This window comes from Leptidea sinapis, chromosome Z, assembly GCF_905404315.1.
Source record: "Leptidea sinapis chromosome Z, ilLepSina1.1, whole genome shotgun sequence".
NCBI classification, from domain to species: domain Eukaryota; kingdom Metazoa; phylum Arthropoda; class Insecta; order Lepidoptera; family Pieridae; genus Leptidea; species Leptidea sinapis.
Genome location: NC_066312.1, coordinates 1221961 through 1247326, shown reverse-complemented (window position 1 = coordinate 1247326; position 25366 = coordinate 1221961). Strand labels below are relative to the sequence as shown.

General features: G+C 34.6%; 1 protein-coding gene across 50 annotated transcripts in view; it reads right to left on the bottom strand.

Annotated features, from left to right (window-relative positions):
• The window catches only part of LOC126978526 (protein Jumonji), a 150139-nt gene that overhangs the window by 71108 nt on the left and 53665 nt on the right, over positions 1-25366 (bottom strand). For 3 of the 50 annotated variants that reach the window (XM_050827384.1, XM_050827393.1, XM_050827404.1), the window contains exons 5-12: positions 24079-24141; positions 22409-22468; positions 20476-20538; positions 18006-18068; positions 15451-15510; positions 12802-12864; positions 8409-8468; positions 4203-4262 (exon numbers count right to left, since the gene is read on the bottom strand). In XM_050827384.1, coding sequence (XP_050683341.1) covers positions 4203-4262; positions 8409-8468; positions 12802-12864; positions 15451-15510; positions 18006-18068; positions 20476-20538; positions 22409-22468; positions 24079-24141 — 492 coding nt within the window. The remainder of the gene's footprint in view (positions 1-4202; positions 4263-8408; positions 8469-12801; positions 12865-15450; positions 15511-18005; positions 18069-20475; positions 20539-22408; positions 22469-24078; positions 24142-25366) is intronic. The other 47 variants (XM_050827387.1, XM_050827402.1, XM_050827420.1 and 44 more) reach the window with 40 other exon arrangements.

Sequence of the window (25366 nt, the reverse complement as noted above, 5' to 3'; positions counted from 1 at the left end):
ACGTGCGGCTTGTAGTTTTTATGGAAAGGGAAGACAAACGAACGTACGGGTCACCTGGTGTTAAGTGATCACCGCCGCTCACATTCTCTTGCAACACCAGAGGAATCACAGGAGCGTTGCCGGTCTTTAAGGAAGGTATATGCGGTTTTATTGAAGGTACCCATGTCGTATCATCCCGGAAACACCGCACAAGGAAGTTCATTCATAAGAAAGCTCCTTGAAAACCGCACTGTGGAGGACCGAATTCGGCGGCAGGAATCAGGTAAAACAGCTCTTCGCAACACTCCCCATGATAAATGCGGCAGAAGACACACAATGAGGCGATGTCTCTACGCAACTCCAAGTGATCCAACCGTTCACAGAGCACTGGGTCCCCGACAATTCGAGCTGCTCTGCGTTGTGCGCGGTCAAAGGGATAGAGCTTACTGGGGTGCGCCAGACCAGAGATGACAGCCTATTTGGCTTTGCTCTCCAGGTGGCCTCGAAATGACATGATTGTCATTTCGAGGCATCAGTCATGATTTCGAGACCCAGTATTCCGAACTACAATTGCGCTCGTCACCTTGAGACATCAATCATTCAAATAATCCTACATTAGTGCTTAGGTAATAACTTATCAAAAATGAGAACTCATTTAATTTTCAACACAACAAAAATATCTTGAATTAAAAATGGTCCGGTGTGTAAGTTCTTTTACAATCGGCAATCCCTTTGATTCTACAAACATATAAACATTCTCCAATCACAGAGCAGTAAATATTTGAATCATGATATACACATTCACACAATTCAAAGAACAAAATTGCCGATAGGCCGAACTTTTTAACCTAAAAATATGCATTACAGAGTTTCATAATTGGATTAGAATTACCTATCTTTATTGGTAATTAAAGTAAAAACAAATTTAGAATGATTTTCAATGTCAGCTAAAGAAAATGCACATACAAAATAACTTCGTCTTCATGGCAATATGAGATTATAATTTCCCTCACAGGTGCAATGAGTAGTAGGAATTTTACTATTATCTGATATTATGTCACATCTACGTTATTTATCTGTTTTCGGTCAAAGAGAGTTCAGAAAAACAGATGATAAGGGTTGCGGGATGCATAGTTTTTGCGAAAACTGTGGACTTTAAATATTGTATTTAAATATAACGCTAATTCATTTCTGACTTCACATAGTCATTAAAGATGACCTAAGGAATGTCGGGTTCAAAGCATAGTATACCCTTTTTGATTCACGATGTATAAGAGATTTCCACGTATACAGTCACTCATCACGATATCTCTGGAACCATTAGAGCTAAAGACTTGAAATTTTGAAGAAATATTCTTTTTACCGAGTAGAGGTCAGCTAAGATTTTCGACGGATTTTCCAAAATTCCATCCGCAAGTCTTTTTTTTATTATGGACAGAACAACGTCTGTCGGGTCAGCTAGTGTTATAATATGGTTATGCTAATTGTGTACAAGAGAGATTACGATAAATTCAAATAGTTTTAATTGTCTCTTAGGTACAGCTTATAATTATTTATCAAATATATGTCATATTCCAGTTAAACTATATAAGCGTTAATATTTAAATATAGACAATCAAATTTTTTTTAATTTAATTGTTATATTTGGCATATATTGAGGTTCCACCGATAAGGTTGAGTCAGTCAGTAAGTTGATGGAGTAGAGGAAATACGTTATAGAATTGTAAAAAATAGACCGAAAACCATGAATGTTGGAAATGTTTGCCAGCATTGTAGCAAATGAACATCATAATATAAAATATCATATATCATTAGAGTCACAAGATTATTAATATTCCATCAGTACTTATATCTTCTCTTTTTATTAATCGTTCGTTACTGCTTGTCTTGGTATATTTTTTTCCGCACGGGCATTACGTTTTATAATATCTCATGTCTTCCTGGCCCTTGGGTTCATACTGCATAACGATGAATACTTATAAAAAAAAACTATGTTTTATGCGTGTATTTCTTGCCAGGTAGATATAATATTGGCATTGTAATTTTCGAAGACTGTTCATGTACGCTGTCTTGTTTATATTTGAATTGAGCTAAAATATATTGCCCTTAAGTAAAACTATACCATATAAAAATATTGGCCTATTATTATTTTAGCTTACGACGTACTTTATCTACACCCATGCTTTAAATCGTCTATTACAGATTCTGAAACAGTTAGCTTATTTCCTGCATTAAAACACCCAATGTTTTGAACACCATCAACATAATGAAGATGGAATTACGTAGGCAATTTCAGTTTGCCTCGTTACTTTTTAGCGTGGTTAAGTACAGAATACCATTTTACCTATATAAAAGGCTTAGGTGGTTATCGGACTCAAATGAGAGTTATCAGACGCGTCACGGCAAGTTTCTCCTTGAAGTGCCTCTACACGGTACCGCAGCGTTTGGGGGTAGCTTTAAATACAGCGCCTCCAAATGCTGGAATGATTTGCCGCCACCTATTAAAGATCAAAAAAATTTGTTCTCCTTTAAAAACAATCTGAAATATTTTCTATTAGAAAAACAAAAATGTTCAGAGGCATAAAATCAAAAATAAACAGCATGAATAAATAAAATAAAAAATCAAAATATGTCCTATTTAATAAAATTAAAACAAAAATATTTTTAAACTCACTTTCCAGTTCAATCTTTTAGTTTCTTTTATTTTTCTACTATTTTTGGATGGTCACTTTTAAGACCTATAACAAAAGGAACCGTGTTGTCTACAGCTACTGTCAACAAGTCGACTTGGCAGAACTAAAACACTCATGTAAACCCACATTCGTGTTTTAATACCCCTTATTACACAACAGTTGCATAAATAACTATTAACAACCCTGATTACATCATTTATAGTTTTCACTAACTTATCGATATGTTTATTCATTGTCGTACAACAGTAAGTATTTTGACAGAAGTCAAATCTATGGTTCCAGTTTCTATTACTTCATGTTTTTATATGTTATTTTTCGCAATTTAAGAAAAAGTTCTGAGGTAGTCCTAATCACTTTAAGAACATGAGATTAGCGTAATTGTATTAAGTTCGAAATTGATGTAAATAAATTTGAAGTTATGTCTTTTCGTGATTGTGAATTTAGGCGTATCATAAAGTCGGAATTAAGTGTGTGAATTACATATTTAATAGATAAATGTGTGAGTTTCGCGACTTCGGTTTCCATAGTAAAATGACATGATGCCACTTCTACTAGTTTTTTTCTGTTCTGTGACTACAAAGATCCGAGGCATGTGTGTATGTGGCCGCTTGTTGCGTACGCGGCGAGAACTTATTGACGATTACACAAACAGTGGACAATCTCAGGGTTATCGCAACACACATATTGTTTTATTTATTACAAGCTTGAATATTTGAACATAAAAGATGTTAGTATATTATTGATACGAATGTTTACTATACTATATGCATGAATATTACAAGAAAAAATAAAAGTGTATTTACTTCTACGTACTTTTATCTTTTCCAAGGGCTTGAATTAGTGAGTAAATACTTGTATGATACTTTTGATTTAGGGAAAACAGTACATCACGGTATTTTTAACCATTTTATTATTATTATATGGTTTAACTTAACATTTGTTTTTTTGTTGGTTATTCTATAACTATGTAGGTATTTGTTTATGATCAAATATTGAAAGTAGCGTTTATAACACTTCCCCATATCTGTTTGTGCTAAAATGTGGTAAATCTACGTAACTTTGGTGGAAATGCAATCATATGATATTATACATAATCTGACGCTGCAGCCAGGATTATCTCTTCAATAGTAATATAATACTACTCTAAATAATAATACTCTATTAAAAAAAGTTTTGTTTAATTATCCTAACATTTTGTCACAACACTGCCAAAATAGGTATCAATTTTGCCCACTCTTAAGAAGCTTGGACTCTGTACCGTTTATTTACTCATGTGGCTACGCTACCGAATTGCATGCACCTGCACCTCCCAGTTACGATGGGATTGAACTTTCTTTTGAGACAGCCAAAGTAAGTTTTTGAAAAACCTTTACTTGGCTGGTTAAAGTTATTAATACCATCAGTATGTACAATATACGTTCTGGGATATAATAAGGATATCAAGTTTTGTAGACGTAAAATGTAATTTTTACAATTGCATTTTGCAACTTGCTGAGCACTGATATTACAACAATTAATACAAACGCTTACTTGATGCCACGTAAAACTGTCCATCAGACATTCGGCTTGGACCCGCCACTGGTACACCACCTATGAATAACATCATATTATAAAATAAAAATAGGAACTGCTACATCCGTGCCACAGCATTGACACACTAATGTAATGATCTTAAAAGTTTTATAGATTAAAATTTCTGCAACATATCCATTAATTAATTAGGATCTTATACCTTTATTATTAACATAGTTGGCTTAATGACCCTCACTCATTAACTTAAGAAAAATTTCAAAAAAGCTATTTAAAATCAGATATTGAACGTCAAACTTTACTCCTCCATTCTCCATAGAGACTGATCACTGCATTCATAATTCAATCTACTTGTGACAAGTGTAGTAACCGAACGTTGATGTCGCCGTAACAGTTAATTTTGAAATACCTTCATACCGGGAAAATGGTTTTAAAAAAATGCACTAATTGTAACAAGAACATTACCCCAAAATCTCCTGGGCTGGAATGTCGCAGATGCAATAGGTGCGTGCATGCAACAACAACCTGTGCCAAGCTCTCCAACAACTAGCAGACTCTCTCTCTGACGGTCTAGAATGGAGCCGTGAAGAATGCTTACGAAACACAACGAGACGGTCATCTTTCTTTCTACCAGAGGATTCTGAGAACGAGGAGGATAAAGATGTTGAGCACGTAGTTACTTTTGATTAAAAAAAAACTACTTAAAGATGTTAGCCGTGAGATAAGAAAGGTGGTAAAAGAAGAGTTAGAAGAACAAACAAACTCAATTAATTTTATGAACAGCCAAATAGCGGATCTTGAACATACACTGAAAGAGCAGGGTAACACAATTAAAATACTGGTCAACAAAAACACAGACCTCACCAACAAAAATAAAAATCTTGAACTCCGTATTTATGGAACAACGGTCTCAGGAATTCGAACAAAAACCACCTTGGAGATAGCAGGCATTCCTGAAACCCCAAAACCAAAATACCCTGGATATTGTCAAGGCAGTCGCGGCGAAACTCAAAGTCAGCTTTCAAACTCTGGTAAGTGCTCGGTGAGTGTCTCGCTGTCGTAAAGAGCACCCCGGACCAATTATAGTTGAGCTCCAGTCAAAAAGTGCACGAGATGAATGGATCACATCTGCAAGGAACACAGAAATCCAGAAGGGGAACATCATGCCAAACCTTCAAGCTGAAGCAGCTACACATCGTGTCTATGTCCGTGCAGCCCTAACCCAATATACTAAGACCTTGATATACGCTAAGAAACTTGAGGATTCTGAACGTGTATTCATTATACGATCGGAATCAGACATAGAATTGCTTTTGTAATACATATATACAACATAATAAATACTCGCTTATTATATCTCAAATTAAAACTAATTAATAAATATACAATGTCGAATAAACTAAATGAAATTTATAATTGCACGTCTGTAAACTCGTTTGTCAAAAATATATGTGCTGATAATATTAATATGTCATTAATAAGAAATTTTACCAAACTACTTTGTGTGATAGACTCTTACACAACTTTACTTGATATCATTATAGTTACCGAAGTAGGTGTATCTAAAGAAATATGTAACCTCTTTCATATATCGGGCTACAGAATGCACACACAGTTGAGAGAATACAAAAAGGGCGGTGTAATAATAATCTATGTAAAAAGCCATCTAAAGTTTACCATCAATACATTGAAAACACACACATTTGAAACACTAACCGGCACATTAATTACTAATAATAATAATAATCCGATAACTGTGTATGCAATATATAGACCGCCATCCACTAATAAAACTATTTTTGTCACGTAATTATCTAAACTAATAAAAAAATACAAAATACAAACACTGACATGATATTACTTGGTGATTTAAATATTAATCTAAAATCACATTCCTCACACCGACACCTAATATGCTGTCAAAGCATGGATTTTTATGTGGTATATCTGACTACACAAGAATCGATATACGCAGTAATCGCGTAACCAAGACGTGCATTGCGTACTCAGCGGCTGTGGACACCGTTCTGGCCAATCACCGCGTCACACTGATCGCATGTAGCTATAATACAGTGCAAGCGCATACACAGCGTGTTTCTAAAATAAACAAATTATATTATTATGACACAAAAACCATCCTATAATTATGCAACTGACCACAGCTTTAAAAAAAGGTTTAATTTTACAAAAAGTTAAGCAATTCAACATAAAGAATAAAACCAAACTTATGGCCAGGCACCTTGATTTAATAACTCAAGTGGAGACTCCGATTACAAGATTTAGGTTTCGGACCACCTAACTTCCAAGGCATCTCGTCTATATTTTCTGGCACGTGAACTAAGGAAGTCCAAAAATTACAAATTTTGCTGGACAAGCTATGGAAAAGTCTATGTGCGTGAAACGGACCTATCGCCAATTATCTAAATAAACAGTGAAAGTCAGGTGCATCAGCTTAGGTTAAAAGAATGACTAACCGTAGTCCTACGATATCCTCAATTTAATATTGTCTTTTCTAGCATTCGTAGTAATAAGATTAAAATGTTTATCACATTTAACCATATTCCCAAAAACATGATAAAAAATACCTATCCTACATTTATCTCTTAGCCCTTTCATTTACTCTCGTACCTATTCCCTATAAACATACAATTGCACATTCCTTCGAGTGTGATATTACAAATTTAAATAAGAGACTACAAATACAAAAGAACGACTACCATTATTTCCCAAAATATACGCAGTATTTACTACAATTTTGATGACTTTGTAACGACTCTACATAATTTATCTTTTGAGACAGATGTTATTATATTAACTGAATGTAGAATTAACAATAACAATCCTTTCCCTGTGTAACCGAATCTTATGCTACAACCGCCCAAATAAATCAAAATGATAGGTGATAGAAATAAATAAATAAAAAAAAAATAGAGTCGCATACATCAAAAGAAATCTAAAACACGAAGTTAATGAAGTAAAACTCGCACCAGCATCATGCTTACAGCTTGACGTTCTTAACAACTTTATACTAGGAATATACAGATCACCATCTAACAATAATGCTGAAAACCTTATCGAGTCTTTGGCCAATATCACCTAGACAATAATTAACTCAACAAGCAGGAACATCATAATTACGGGTGATATTAATATTAACATAACTCCTAAGCATAATGAAACTCATTATGAACACAAGAACAGAATAAGCTACCTAAATACTCTTTTAACGTATGGTATCTTGGCAGGTCACATTATTCCCACCAGGGAAAATAGCTGCTAAGATCACGTCATGATGAGATTAAATAAGAAAAAAAGTCGAAGCAAACATTGCAGTTATGCAAACAACTACCACAGATTTGCAGTTTTGCAAACAACTACCACAGATACCATACTTCTGGCACTCTCAAAAATTAATAAAAGTTCTCCTGTAAGCCAAACTAAGACAACTATAAATATTGAACAAGCATTAGAACAACTAAAATGTGCTCATCTCGCCGAACTTTTACATTGTCACGATCCAGAAATAGTTATTAAAAGATTGATATACCTTCTCACTGAAATAATAAGAGATAATACATTGGTTAAGAACATCCCATCAAGATGTATAAGAAATAGAAATCGATTACAACTAAACTTACGCAAAGATCCATACAATGAAGTAAATAAAATAATATACACTAGATACAGAAATTACTGTTACAAATTAATAAAAACAATAAAAGGAAAATATGAAAGGAACTTTTAACAACAGCACTTAAAAATCCTAAATTACTATGGAAAACTATCAAGCAAATCACATACACTAGTAACGAAAAAAGTCAGAATATTGAGTTAAAAAATTTAAAAGAAACTGTTTTAAAATCGGCGGATTATATCAATAAATATTTTATTAATATAGGTAAAGAACTTGCATTGCAAATCAAATCTAACACTAAACATGTTACCCCCTCTTCTGAAACTCTAACACACTATCCTAACTCATTTGTTCTTCTCCCGACAGATAGAGATGAGGTTGCCAGCACACTAATAGAACACACAATTAACAATAAAGTAAAAATGACGACTCCAAAATCAAATGTTTTGTTTATTTTAAATTGTAACAGTATTTAGAAACCAGACTAAGCATATTCTGCTTTATAGACGTACAACATAATTTTTACAATTGCATTTTGCAACTTGCATAGCACAATTAATACAAACGCTTACTTGATGCCACGTAAAACTGTTGATCAGACATTCGGCTTGGACCCGCCACTGGTGCACCACCTATGAACAACATAATATTATAAATTAAATATAGGAACTACTACATCCGTGCATAATATCTAATATATAATAAATAAATATTAGTCTATGGTTACGATAAACGATATGGAATACAAAAATTTCTTAGAGCAGGGTAGGTGCGATATATTCGGGTTATTATCGTATGGATCCGAATATATCGTTGTCCATTTTGCGAGTAGACCTCCAGGGTTATTGCGACACACATATTGTTTTATTTATTACAAGCTTGATTATATTTTAACATAAAAAGTGATAGTATATTATTTTAATAGTCTTTTTTATATGAATTGTTTATATTATCATAAAACTATGATAGCTATAAACACAAAACTTATTTTATTCGATAGTTTATAAGTATTTATAAGTTTTCACTGTGGGATTTATCAATACGCTTTGTGAATTATTTTATATTATTTTTTTTTTTGTAATAAACCAAACGCGATGTCTTGGTTGCATGCTCGCTCAAGCCAGCAGTACGCCCGTGACCACTGTCAAGGAAGGTACTATGTTCGTGTCTCTCGGGCTCAAATTACGTAAGATTTTAGCAAACAAGTACAAAGCGGGAATCATAGTAAAAAATAATGATGATGCGACAGCGTATTTGTTGAAATATATAGGTAAATGTAAGTCGGAAAGTACTAAAATAAAATTTACGTAATATTGTTATGAATATTATGCCACGCGGGATTTTTGTATATATATGTACTTTAGGGAAGTTAGATAAATCCAAGATGACCGCCGCACAAAATTATGATTTCAGCAATATGGATATCGTGTCCGAGGTTCTCGAGGGTGCAAAGAAGGATTTTGGGATCATTTTTGAAATCCAAGATGGCCGCCGCACAAAATTATGATTTCAGCAATATGGGTATCGTTTCCGAGGTTCTCGAGGGTGCAGATAACAATTTTGTGATCATTTTTTAAATCCAAGATGGCCGCCGCACAAAATTATGATTTCAGCAATATGGATATCGTGTCCGAGGTTCTCGAGGGTGCAGAGAACGATTTTGTGATTATTTTTGAAATCCAAGATGGCCGCCGCACAAAATTATGATTTCAGCAATATGGATACCGTATCCGAGGTTCTCGAGGGTGTCGAGGACGAATTTTGAGCGGTGGCCATTTTGGATTCCAGAAATGATCCCAAAATCGTAATAATTTTGCGCGTAATATAACATTTCTCTCATGCGTCGATAAAAAAGATTTACTTCAAAAATGCATAAAAAATATTATCACAGTAATTCCGTACTCTAGCACAACTGTAAGTTTTAAAAAATATTACGCGGTCCTTCTGGGTCGGCGGTCGTTGACCCGCATCGCTCGGTTCGTTCTCAACCATGCCCGACGCCCGTGTCCGTGCGTACCTATCGAATCGTGTTGGGAAAACCTCGCCTTAACGCTAGTTTTTGTTGGTTGTATTTAACTATGTAGGTATTTGTTAAAGTACAAATATTGCAAGAGACGTTGATAACATTTCTCGATATCTAATTGAGCTATAATTTTGTATACCTGCATAGCATCGGTGGAAATGCAATTATATGATATTACATTATCTGACGCTGGAGCCAGGATTATCTCTTCCAGAGGCAACTCTTGAACGGATAAGGGCACGGTCACAAAACGTTGTACTACGAACCTTACGAGGTAACTCCTTGTTAGATATTTGGTTTACTTAGTCTATTGAACCTTACGTTAAAACGGTAAAATGTTATTTATATTGATAGATGTTTATAATGTTAGTGCGGACAAATTTTACAAGCAGAACTTTTGTATTAATTCTTGTATCAAGGGTTATTTAATATCGATGATAAAACCCAATAATCAAGCTCATAAAAAAAGATTTAATTTATTTTAACATTTTGTCACAACATTGCCAAAATAGGTATCAATATTGGCCACTCTTAACAAGCTTAGGCTCTGTATCGTTTATTTACTCAGCTACGCTGCCGACTGGCATACCTACGCGCCTAATAGTTTCGATGGGATTACGCAGTTGGCTAAGGAAATTAATCTTTCTTTTAAGACAGCCAAAGTAAGATTTTGAAAAACCTTAACTTGGTCGGTAAAAATATTTTATCTACACCCATGCTTTAAATCCTCTGTTAAAGATTCTGAAACAGTTAGCTTATTGACAACATTAAAACACCCAATGTTCTAATAACCATTACATCAATCAAAAGTGTTGTAATGTTGTACTGAATTTCATAACAACACTCCTAAATTCAAATTCAAAAACACTTTATTCATGTAGGTCACAAAAATGACACTTATGAATGTCAAAAAAAATATATAAATATTGTTTCTTATTGAATTTACCGCTACTTCGTAAAGGGTTAAGCTAATGAGAAGAAGTAGCAAGAAACTCATTGCCACTCTTTTAAGTCAAGATTTACATTTTAGTTGTTTTACAAATCATTTCAATTACAATATATGCAAAGTGACGCAACAAAAATACTCAAAAGCCAAAAACTGAAAGGCTTACATGAGTAAGTCAAAAAAAGAAAAAAAAAGTAAATTAATACTTATAAACACAAGAGTTATTGAGTATAGTAGATGCATCAATCCACACATACCGTAAATAAATAGAGGCATTATGTGAACATTTCATAAAATAAAATATATAATAACTTTAACTTTAAAGGAAATAATAATAATAAAAAAAACACATCAAGCAGACCTCCCGGTAACAAGATCATCCAGCCCCCACGAGTAGCACCCGTTCACGAGCATGACGTATGGACCAGCCATCGCCTCCCTCGACCATATTTTAGGGAAGGGAACGACATGCCCCACGTCGCCGCCACAAGCAGAGGCATTTAAGCGAGCATGACGATACCTGCCACGAGAAATCTACCGAATAACAAAACAATTCAAGTTCATCTACATATTATGCAATACTTACTAAATGCCTCTACTTACAATTTTGTTTCAAATTACATAACTCATGATAATGATTATTAAAATTGATTAAAAAACAGAAACAATATTAATATTTAAATTATATAACTATAATGACATTTATCAAACTAAGACAGACATGTAACAGCCCAGCAGCTCAGTCCCAAGGGTTCTTTAGATCCAGATATTCAGATATTTTATAGTACCCTTTTGTATACAACTTTTTCTTTAGCACTGATTTATATTCATTTAAAGGTAAGTTCTGAATGTCAATAGGGACCTTATTATAAAAACGTATACACAGACCTGTGAATGAAGTTGTGACTTTTTGGAGTCGACTTACATGAACAGCAAGCCTATCCCTATTTTTAGTATTGACATTATGAGTGTCACTAATTTTTTTAAACGAATTTATATATTTTTTTTTTTCATAAACAAGGTTTTCAAATATATATATGTATTGCGATGTCAAAGTCAAAACTTTTATTTCCTTAAATTTTTCCCTTAGTGACACTCTTGGTCCTAATTTATAGATGGCACGAATAGCTCGCTTCTGCAGTGTGAAAATGGTGTTAACATCGGCAGCATGTCCCCAAAGTAAAATACCGTATGTCATCAGACTATGAAAATAGCTGAAGTAGACCAACCTCGCAGTATTTCCATCCGTAAGTTGCCGAATTTTTTTAACTGCGTATGCTGCAGAACTAATCTTTTTCGCCAAATTCATAAAAACGTGTTTTTTTTTATCCCTTCATGCGCAAAGAGTTTCAATATACAGCCACATTCTTATTGCTCGATGCGTGGTATCTGTATGAATTTCAAAAAAAGAACATTTTCGTTTACGCGCGCTCCACACTCCCAGAACGTCGCACGCCGTAAAAAAAAAGTAGGTTATTCGAATCCCCGCCATTTTTCTTCGATATTTTTATTGTTTTGTTTACAAAAAATGAGCGATTCATTTTAAACGCTGCAAAAGAACATAATATTCGAGTGAATTTTAATTATTGCACTATACAAAATGTAAATAACTACTAAAATAAATAATTGTTTCATTAATACTCAGTTTATTTGTATATAATCAGTAATGAATGATATTAGGTAAGTAAGCTAACTGTTCCAGAATATTTTAGAGGATTCATATTCTGGGTGTAGATAAAGTCTTGTATGCAACTGTTGATAATTAAGTATTAAAACACTCATGTGATACTATTATCACACTCGGCAATTCGTGTTTTAATTCCCCTTATTACACAACAGTTGCATAAATAACTAAAATACAATTAGTATGTACAATACGTTCTGGGATATCATAAGTATATTCTGCTTTGAAGACGTATAATACAATTTTTACGGTTGCATTTTGCAACTTGCATAGCACGGATATTACATCAATTAATACAAAACAAACGCTTACTTGATGATGCCACGTAAAACTGTTGATCAGACATTCGGCTTGGACCCGCCACTGGTGCACCACCTATGAACAACATAATATTATAAATTAAATATAGGAACTACTACATCCGTGCATAATATCTAATATATAATAAATAAATATTAGTCTATGGTTACGATATTGTTACGATAAACGATATGGAATACAAAAATTTCTTAGAGCAGGGTAGGTGCGATACATTCGGGTTATTATCCGTATGGATCCGAATATATCGTTGTCCATTTTGCGAGTAGACCTCCAGGGTTATCGCGACAAATATATTGTTTTATTTATTACAAGCTTGATTATATTTTAACATAAAAAGTGATAGTATATTATTTTTATGGTTGTTTACTGTACTACGAGGGCTGCACTAAAAGTATCGGGAATGGAATATTTCCACTGTTCCTGTCATATTAAAATCTTTTTAATTGAAAACTCCTTGGTTTTAAAAATCGAATACTATTTATTTATTTAAAAAAAGATTCTCGGTCTTGCCACAAGGTCTTTTCAAACTTGTTTAGTCGTTGAGAAAATGGAACTGACTCGAGAAAATTCTAGAGCGATGATTTATTATGACTTTCGAAGTGGTTTAACACAAAAACAGTGTGTTGACCGGATGATTTCTGCATTTGGTGATGAAGCCCCATCCAAAACCACAATTTATCGCTGGTTTGCTGAATTTCAACGTGGACGTGTCAAGCTCAGTGATGATCCCCGTCAAGGTCGTCCAAAAACTGCAGTCACCAAAGAAAACGTTGATGGTGTGCGTAAGCTGATGGAGGAAGATCGACATGTGACATACCGCGAAATTCAGGCAACTTTAGACATAGGCATGAGTCAAATACAAATAATCTTGCATGAACAATTAGGTGTAAAAAAGTTGTTTTCCCGATGGATACCGCATTTGCTCTGTGAAGAGCAAAAAGCGGCTCGCGTTACTTGGTGCATCAGAACTCTCGAAAGATTCCACGCAGGATCCTCAAATGCTGTATACAACATCGTATCAGGTGACGAATCCTGGATATACGCGTACGAATCTGAAGCAAAAAACCAGTCACGAGTTTGGGTGTTCGAAAATGAGTTAAAGCCAACAAAAATTGTTCGTTCACGGAGTGTTGTAAAAAATGGTGGCCACGTTTGTCTGCAAAACCGGCCATGTTGCGACTATTAATCTTGAGTAACAAAGAACGGTTAATGCAGAATGGTATGTCAGCATTTGTTTGCCACAGGTCGTTTCTGAACTCCGTAAAGAGAACTGTAACCGCCGCATCATCCTCCATCACGACAATGCGAATTCGCACACCGCGCACAGAACAAAACAGTTTTTAGAGCAAGAAAACATAGAATTATTAGACGACCATCCGCCGTACAGCCCCGACCTAAGCCCTAATGATTTCTATACCTTCCCTCAAATAAAATTAATTGCGTGGTCAGCGATTTTCATCATCCGAAGAAGCGGCCATTATGGAGACCCCAACTTCCGAAGGAAGCCATTCCATTCGGAAGTTGGGGTTCAATGATTGGTTCCATCGTATGGAACAATGTCAAATTTCGCGGAGAATACTTCGAAAAGCAATAAATACATTTTTAAACAGTATTGTTTTGTCACTTCCTTGATTTCCGAAATTTTCAGTGCCGCCCTCGATTATGCATGAATATAACGAGAAAAAATAAAATTTTATCATATACTTTATCTATTCCAAGGACTCCAATAGGTAAGTAAATATTGTATGATCCTTTTGTTTTTGGTGAAAGAGTACATTACGGTATGTTTTCATCATATGATTATTATTATAAGGTTTTACTTAAACCTAGTTTTTGTTGGTTGTATTTAACTATGTAGGTATTTGTTAAAGTACAAATATTGCAAGAGACGTTGATAACATTTCTCGATATCTAATTGAGCTATAATTTTGTATACCTGCATAGCATCGGTGGAAATGCAATTATATGATATTACATTATCTGATGCTGGAGCCAGGATTATCTCTTCAAGAGGCAATTCTTCAACGGATAATAGCACGGTCACAAAACGTTGTACTACGAACCTTACGAGGTAACTCCTTGTTAGATATTTGGTTTACTTTGTCAATTGAACCTTACGTTAAAACGGTAAAATGTTATTGATATTGATAGATGTTTATAATGTTAGTGCGGACAAATTTTACAAGCAGAACTTTTGTATTAAATCTTGTATCAAGGGTTATTTAATATCGCTGATAAAACCCAATAATCAAGCTCATAAAAAAGATTTAATTTATTTTAACATTTTGTCACAACATTGCCAAAATATGCATCAATATTGGCCACTCTTAACAAGCTTAGTCTCTGTACCGTTTATTTACTCATGTAGCTACGCTGCCGACTGGCATACCTCCGCGCCTCTTAGTTTCGATGGGATTACGCAGTTGGCTAAGGAAATTAATCTTTCTTTTGAGACAGCCAAAGTAAAATTTTGAAAAACCTTAACTTGGTTGGTAAAAGTAATAAATTCATTTAGTATGTACAATACGTTCTGGGATATCATAAGTATATTCTGCTATGAAGACGTATAATACAGTTTTTACGCTTGCATTTTGCAACTTGCATAGCACGGATATTACATGAATTAATACAAACGCTTACTTGATGCCAAGTAAAACTGTTGATCAGACATTCGGCTTGGACCCGCCACTGGTGCACCACCTATGAACAACATAATATTATAAATTAAACATAGGAACTACTACATCCGTGCATAATATCTAATATATAATAAATAAATATTAGTCTATGGTTACGATATTGTTACGATAAACGATATGGAATACAAAAATTTCTTAGAGCAGGGTAGGTGCGATATATTCGGGTTATTATCCGTATGGATCCGAATATATCGTTGTCCATTTTGCGAGTAGACCTCCAGGGTTATCGCGACAAATATATTGTTTTATTTATTACAAGCTTGATTATATTTTAACATAAAAAGTGATAGTATATTATTTTTATGGTTGTTTACTGTACTACGAGGGCTGCACTAAAAGTATCGGGAATGGAATATTTCCACTGTTCCTGTCATATTAAAATCTTTTTAATTGAAAACTCCTTGGTTTTAAAAATCGAATACCATTTATTTATTTAAAAAAAGATTCTCGGTCTTGCCACAAGGTCTTTTCAAACTTGTTTAGTCGTTGAGAAAATGGAACTGACTCGAGAAAATTCTAGAGCGATGATTTATTATGACTTTCGAAGTGGTTTAACACAAAAACAGTGTGTTGACCGGATGATTTCTGCATTTGGTGATGGAGCCCCATCCAAAACCACAATTTATCGCTGGTTTGCTGAATTTCAACGTGGACGTGTCAAGCTCAGTGATGATCCCCGTCAAGGTCGTCCAAAAACTGCAGTCACCAAAGAAAACGTTGATGGTGTGCGTAAGCTGATGGAGGAAGATCGACATGTGACATACCGCGAAATTCAGGCAACTTTAGACATAGGCATGAGTCAAATACAAATAATCTTGCATGAACAATTAGGTGTAAAAAAGTTGTTTTCCCGATGGATACCGCATTTGCTCTGTGAAGAGCAAAAAGCGGCTCGCGTTACTTGGTGCATCAGAACTCTCGAAAGATTCCACGCAGGATCCTCAAATGCTGTATACAACATCGTATCAGGTGACGAATCCTGGATATACGCGTACGAACCTGAAGCAAAAAACCAGTCACGAGTTTTGGTATTCGAAAATGAGTTAAAGCCAACAAAAATTGTTCGTTCACCTCCGTTGTAAAATGTGGTGGCCACGTTTGTCTGCAAAACCGGCCATGTTGCGACTATTCCTCTTGAGTAACAAAGAACGGTTAATGCAGAATGGTATGCCAGCATTTGTTTGCCACAGGTCGTTTCTGAACTCCGTAAAGAGAACTGCAACCGCCGCATCATCCTCCATCACGACAATGCGAATTCGCACACCGCGCACAGAACAAAACAGTTCTTAGAGCAAGAAAACATAGAATTATTAGACCATCCGCCGTACAGCCCCGACCTAAGCCCTACTGATTTCTATACCTTCCCTCAAATAAAATTAATTGCGTGGTCAGCGATTTTCATCATCCGAAGAAGCGGCCATTTTGGAGACCCCAACTACCGAATGGAAGCCATTCCATTCGGAAGTGTCACTTCCTTGATTCCCGAAATTTTCAGTGCCGCCCTCGATTATGCATGAATATAACGAGAAAAATTAAAATTTTATCATATACTTTATCTATTCTAAGGACTCCAATAGGTAAGTAAATATTGTATGATCCTTTTGTTTTTGGTGAAAGAGTACATTACGATATGTTTTCATCATATGATTATTATTATTATAAGGTTTTACTTAAACCTAGTTTTTGTTGGTTGTATTTAACTATGTAGGTATTTGTTAAAGTACAAATATTGCAAGAGACGTTGATAACATTTCTCGATATCTAATTGAGCTATAATTTTGTATACCTGCATAGCATCGGTGGAAATGCAATTATATGATATTACATTATCTGATGCTGGAGCCAGGATTATCTCTTCAAGAGGCAATTCTTCAACGGATAATAGCACGGTCACAAAACGTTGTACTACGAACCTTACGAGGTAACTCCTTGTTAGATATTTGGTTTACTTTGTCAATTGAACCTTACGTTAAAACGGTAAAATGTTATTGATATCGATAGATGTTTATAATGTTTGTGCCGACATATTTTACAAGCAGACCTTTTGTAATAAATCTTGTATCACGGGTTATTTAATATGGATGAACAAACCCAATAATCAAGCTCATAAAAAAAGTTTTAATTTATTTTAACATTTTGTCACAACATTGCTAAAATAGGTATCAATATTGGCCACTCTTAACAAGCTTAGTCTCTGTACCGTTTATTTACTCATGTCGCTACGCTGCCGACTGGCATACCTCCGCGCCTCTTAGTTTCGATGGGATTACGCAGTTGGCTAAGGAAATTAATCTTTCTTTTGAGACAGCCAAATTAAGATTTTGAAAAACCTTAACTTGCTTGGTAAAAATAATAAATACAATTAGTATGTACAATACGTTCTGGGATATCATAAGTATATTCTGCTTTGAAGACGTATAATACAATTTTTACGGTTGCATTTTGCAACTTGCATAGCACGGATATTACATCAATTAATACAAAACAAACGCTTACTTGATGATGCCACGTAAAACTGTTGATCAGACATTCGGCTTGGACCCGCCACTGGTGCACCACCTATGAACAACATAATATTATAAATTAAATATAGGAACTACTACATCCGTGCATAATATCTAATATATAATAAATAAATATTAGTCTATGGTTACGATATTGTTACGATAAACGATATGGAATACAAAAATTTCTTAGAGCAGGGTAGGTGCGATATATTCGGGTTATTATCCGTATGGATCCGAATATATCGTTGTCCATTTTGCGAGTAGACCTCCAGGGTTATCGCGACAAATATATTGTTTTATTTATTACAAGCTTGATTATATTTTAACATAAAAAGTGATAGTATATTATTTTTATGGTTGTTTACTGTACTACGAGGGCTGCACTAAAAGTATCGGGAATGGAATATTTCCACTGTTCCTGTCATATTAAAATCTTTTTAATTGAAAACTCCTTGGTTTTAAAAATCGAATACCATTTATTTATTTAAAAAAAGATTCTCGGTCTTGCCACAAGGTCTTTTCAAACTTGTTTAGTCGTTGAGAAAATGGAACTGACTCGAGAAAATTCTAGAGCGATGATTTATTATGACTTTCGAAGTGGTTTAACACAAAAACAGTGTGTTGACCGGATGATTTCGGCATTTGGTGATGAAGCCCCATCCAAAACCACAATTTATCGCTGGTTTGCTGAATTTCAACGTGGACGTGTCAAGCTCAGTGATGATCCCCGTCAAGGTCGTCCAAAAACTGCAGTCACCAAAGAAAACGTTGATGGTGTGCGTAAGCTGATGGAGGAAGATCGACATGTGACATACCGCGAAATTCAGGCAACTTTAGATATAGGCATGAGTCAAATACAAATAATCTTGCATGAACAATTAGGTGTAAAAAAGTTGTTTTCCCGGTGGATACCGCATTTGCTCTGTGAAGAGCAAAAAGCGGCTTGCGTTACTTGGTGCATCAGAACTCTCGAAAGATTCCACGCAGGATCCTCAAATGCTGTATACAACATCGTATCAGGTGACGAATCCTGGATATACGCGTACGAATCTGAAGCAAAAAACCAGTCACGAGTTTGGGTGTTCGAAAATGAGTTAAAGCCAACAAAAATTGTTCGTTCACGGAGTGTTGCAACAAAAATGGTGGCCATGTTTGTCTGCAAAACCGGCCATGTTGCGACTATTCCTCTTGAGGGACAAAGAACGGTTAATGCAGAATGGTATGCTAGCATTTGTTTGCCACAGGTCGTTTCTGAACTCCGTAAAGAGAACTGCAACCGCCGCATCATCCTCCATCACGACAATGCGAATTCGCACACCGCGCACTGAACAAAAGAGTTTTTAGAGCAAGAAAACAATGAATTATTCGACCATCCGCCGTACAGCCCCGACCTAAGCCCTAATGATTTCTAAACCTTCCCTAAAATAAAATAAATTGCGTGGCCAGCGAATCTTCATTACCTGAAGAAGTGGCCATTTTGGAAACCCCAACTTCCGAATGGAAGCCATTCCATTCGGAAGTTGGGGTTCAATGATTGGTTCCATCGTACGGAAAAATGTCAAATTTCGCGGAGAATACTTCGAAAAGCAATAAATACATTTTTAAATAGTAATGTTTGACACTTCCTTGATTCCCGAAATTTTCAGTGCCGCCCTGATTATGCATGAATATAACGAGAAAAATTAAAATTTTATCATATCTAATTGAGCTATAATGTATACCTGCATAACATCGGTGGAAATGCAATTATATGATATTACATTATCTGACGCTGCAGCCAGGATTATCTCTTCAAGAGGCAACTCTTCAACGGATAATAGCACGGTTACAAAACGTTGTACTACGAACTGCTGCTGTAGTGATGATGGTCACCTTACGAGGTAACTCCTTGTTAGATATTTGGTTTACTTTGTCAATTGAACCTGACGTTAAAACGGTAAAATGTTATTTATATTGATAGATATTTATAATGTTAGTGCGGACAAATTTTACAAGCAGAACTTTTGTAATAAATCTTGTATCAAGGGTTATTTAATATCGATGATCAAACCCAATAATCAAGCTCATAAAAAAAGATTTGTTTAATTTATTTTAACATTTTGTCACAACATTGCCAAAATAGGTATCAATATTGGCCACTCTTAACAAGCTTAGTCTCTGTACCGTTTATTTACTCATGTCGCTACGCTGCCGACTGGCATACCTCCGCGCCTCTTAGTTTCGATGGGATTACGCAGTTGGCTAAGGAAATTAATCTTTCTTTTGAGACAGCCAAAGTAAGATTTTGAAAAACCTTAACTTGCTTGGTAAAAATAATAAATACAATTAGTATGTACAATACGTTCTGGGATATCATAAGTATATTCTGCTTTGAAGACGTATAATACAATTTTTACAGTTGCATTTTGCAACTTGCATAGCACGGATATTACATCAATTAATACAAAACAAACGCTTACTTGATGATGCCACGTAAAACTGTTGATCAGACATTCGGCTTGGACCCGCCACTGGTGCACCACCTATGAACAACATCATATTATAAATTAAAAATAGAGACTGCTACAACTGTACCAGAGCATTGACACACTAATGTTATGATCTTAAGTTATATAGACGAATACCTCTGCAACAGATCCATTAAAAAGTCAGGATATTTTAGCTTAGTATCGACATAGTAGTCTTTATGACCCTAACCCTTACCTTAAATACCTACTGTAAATTAAGTCTAACAACAAAAAATGTCAAAAAAGCTATTTTAATCAGATATTGAACGTCAAACTTTACTAAATCCTTCTCCATAGCGACTGATCATTGCAATCCCAGGAGAGCTACGCCACATGAGTAAATTAAGCTTCATACATTGCGACGTGGATGCACTGCTATAATGATCCGGGGCATGTGTGTGTCCACTAACCGCTTGTTGCGTACGAGTCGAGAACCAGTTGTCGATTCCACAGGCAGTGGACAATCTCAGGGTTATCGCAACACACATATTGTTATATTTATTACAAGCTTGCATATTTGAACATAAAAAGTGTAGTATATTATTGATACGAATGTTTACTAAACTATATGCATGAATATTTCAAGAAAAAATAAAAGTGTATAATATACTTTATCTATTCCAAGGACAAGAATAGGTAAGTAAATATTTTTATGATCCTCTTGATTTTGATAAAGCTGTATATCACCGTATTTTTAACCATTATAAATAAAAAAATACTTTATTTTGCTAGAAAACATGTAACCATGGGTGTAAATAGTTTTAATGTTTATTAACTATTAATTCATTTTTCGTTTCATTACAAAATTCTAGTTATTGTTATAATTGATTTAACATTAATAAACTCTATATTTTAATCACTTAGGTTAATTTAAATTATAATTATTATTTTTAAATGTCATTATTTAAAGACTAGAAGTAATATATATTTTAAAGTCAATTTAATTTAATATAATGTGCCAACATTTCATTTATGAAATAAAAACATTTATCTATAAGCCATGTAAAAAGATCCTTTTCAAATCGTTTTAAGCAAGACTCCATCCAGTTAAGAGCTGGTCCTCTAATGCCATTTTGCTCCAACTTATCCAATAAGATGGTGTGTGATACGAAGTCAAAAGCCTTGCTCATATCAAAAAATATTACGCACGTTGGTTTTTTTGGATCTATATTTTTTTATTAATAATTACATTATCTGACGCTGCAGCCAGGATTATCTCTTCAAGAGGCAACTCTTCAACGGATAATAGCACGGTCACGAAACGTTGTATGTAAGTTAACTACTGTTATCTAACCACGTTTCATCTACGAACTGCTGCTATAGTGATGATGGTCACCTTACAATCAATTGAACCTTACGTTAGAACGGTAAAATGTTATTTATATTGATAGATGTTTATAACGTTAGTGCGAACACAATTAATAGCAGAATTTTGTATTAAATCTTGTTTCAAAGGTTATTTAATATCGATGATCAAACCCAATAAAAAAGCTCATACAAAATGTTGTGTTTAATTTATTCTGAAATTTTGTGACAACACTGCCAAAACACGAATCATTTTTTCCCACTCATGAGAAGCTTAGACTCTGTACCGTTTATTTACACATGTGGCTGCGCTACCGACTGGCATACCTTCGCGCCTCTTAGTTTCGATGGGATTACGCAGTTAGCTACAGAAATTAAACTTTCGTTTGAGACAGCCAAAGTAAGTTTTTGAATATCTTAGTTTGGTTGGTAAATGTTATTACTACAATCTGTATGTATAGTAAGTACATTCTGGGATATTATAAGTATACTCTGCTTTCTAGATGTAAAATGTATTTATTACGGTTGCATTTTGCAACTTCAAAACACGAATATAACAACAATTTATACAAACGCATACTTGATGCCACATTAAACTGTTCATTAGACATCCTGCTTGGACCCGCCACTGCTGCGCCATCTATGAACAACATCATATAATAAATTAGAAATAGGAACTCCTACATCCGAACCACAGCTTTGATACACTAATGTAATGATCTTAGTAATTTTATAGACCAAAACCTCTGCAACAGATACATTTAAAAGTCAGGATATTTTAGCTTACTATCGACATAGTGGTCTTAAAAGTCTAACAATTAAAAATATCAAAAAAGCTATTCAAATCAGATATTGAACGTCAAACTTTACTAAATCCTTTGATCATTGCGACGTGGTTGCACTTCTATAATTAGAGGTTTTCGTTATATTAGATAGCTGATAAAATAATCTAATATATATTTATAATCATATCACCTATTATTTATTAAAGCTAGCAAGCGTTATTTAATATTTGTGTGATACGTGATTTTTGTTATCTGCCAAATTATGCTGTAAGAGTAGTGCATAAGAACTAAATTCAAATGAAAGTAGTTTATAATTCATGCGATACAATATTTTTGTCACCTCCCAAATTATGCTCTAAAAGGACTGCATAAGAACTAAATTCAAATGAAGTCGTTTATAATTCATGCGATACGCTATTTTTCTCACCTGCCAAATTATGCTCTAAATGTACTGCATAAAGTTTATATTCAAATAAAAGTCCAGTTGAATTGGAAATATATTAGGCAAATGAATATATTTTGTTTGGCTGTGCAACGCGTTAGATTATTTTTTGTTTAGTACTTATCAAATCTGTGTTCTAATAGGACTGCATAAGAACCTTATTCAAATAAAAGTCCAGTTGTCATTGGAAATATAATAGGTAAAGGAATATAATTTGTTCGGCTATGCAACGCGTTAGATTATTTTATTTGTTTGAATAAATATTAAATCAGATCGGATATAAGGCGTTTGCGGCTCACTTGACTTCGTGTGAAGTATTTAAGTAGTATTGAATATTGATTATTGACTATCGTGAATTTGTGAATGATTTTGAATTGATTGTTTGTAAAGTTTTGTTTTATAGAATAGTTTAAAAAGTTTTATAAGAGTTGTGCCTAAATTTAGTTTGGCATAAATAAAATAATAGATAATTATATCTTATCATAAATCATAATTTTAGTGAGACAGTCCTAAACATGAATAGAAAGTACGAAGGAAAGTTAATTTTTTTATTAAGTACATAATTATACTATATAACTATACTACATATATACTTTTAAAAGCTCACACAACAATAATGTATAGAATAATATTTAATAGCGCACGATTCATCAACATTCTGTAACGAATAGCTACGATAATCAAACGCGTCATATGTCATAACGAAGTGAATAAATATATTACAGCGTAAAAAATAATAGGCGTTTTAAAAATAGCGTATCGTTATATCGCGATTTCAATATATAGCCGTTGCGAACACCTCTAACTATAATGATCCGGTGCATGTGTGTCCACTGGCCGCTTGTTGCGTACGCGGCGAGAACCGGCTGTTGTCGATTGCATTGACAGTGGGCAATCTCAGGGTTATCGCGACACACATATTGTTTTATTGATAACAAGCTTGCATATTTGAACATACAAAGTGTTAGTATATTATTTATATATAATATAACGAGAAAAAATAAAAGTGTATTAAACGCTTACTTGATGCCACGTAAAACTGTTCATTGGATGTTCGACTTGGCCCCGCCACTGCTACCACACCACCTATGAATAACATCATATTATAAATTACAGACGAAGACCAGGTCGGGGTCGGGGGCTGAAGATCGTACAGAGTTGGTTTTCGTAAAAAATGGCTCTCAAGATGCACGTGTTGTGCATGACGAAAATGCTTATCCCTCATGTACAACCAGCGTTAGCTGTTACAAGTTATTGGACGACAATGTTCGACAACACCGAGCGGGCGACATATACGCTTAATTAAGTGAAGTCGGGATCCGCCATATAGATTGGCCAGCCACGAAGTCTCGACCTCAATCGCATTGAACATCGAAGGGACTTTCTAAAACGAGTTGTTAGAGCAGTACACCTCGCCACACATATAATTCCACACAAGATTTCCACGACTATTGGTCTTGCGCTGCCCTCATGCAACGATATTGACTGGATCGTCGGTCCATCTTGTGGGGGCCTACCAATACTACGTCATCCGGTACGTGGTCGCCACTCGAAGACTTTACTGCCCCAACGGCCATCTGTCCGTCAGAAGCAAGATTGCAAGAATAAATTCAACAGAACATCCGAGAGCTTCAAGTTACTATTACGGCCAAATGGGAGCGTATTTTCCAGGAACTCCTAAATAACCTCGTCCAAATCATGCCACGAAGAATTGCAGCACTTATTTCAGTCAGTGGGCAATGGATATCAATTCTTACTAACTAAAGTACTTTTACGTTAATAAAGGAGAAAGAAAAAAGGAAAATTAAACCACTAGATAACGCACACATTGACAAATATAATTGGTGTTCTACGCTTCAGTGTATTCCAAGTCTATGGTTGTACAGACTTCTTAAGTTACCCATGTACCATATGAAAAAACTGCGCAATGAACTTCATGCTGCTTTAGTTGTCGTGCTAGAAAGGAGGATGGCGAAAACGCATGTATTTTGGGACCACTGAAATAAGTGGCGTACATCATGGAAACTTATTAAAAATCGTAGAACGTAACAAAACTACGAAAAGCAAATCGTAAGTCTAAAAAAGTGGGAGGAAAAAAATATGAGAATAAAATATAACCTAAAATTATTAGTCATTATCTATTGTTCATTCAATAATTTGTAACTTATGTCTATTATGCCTACTTACTGTCTGCTTAAAGATAATATAATATTTATGTGTGGTTGACCACCAGCTAATAATTTAGGATTCACAATTCAATCTTTTTTCAAGCAGTAAACATCGTATAAACTTATGTTTATAATTAATATAA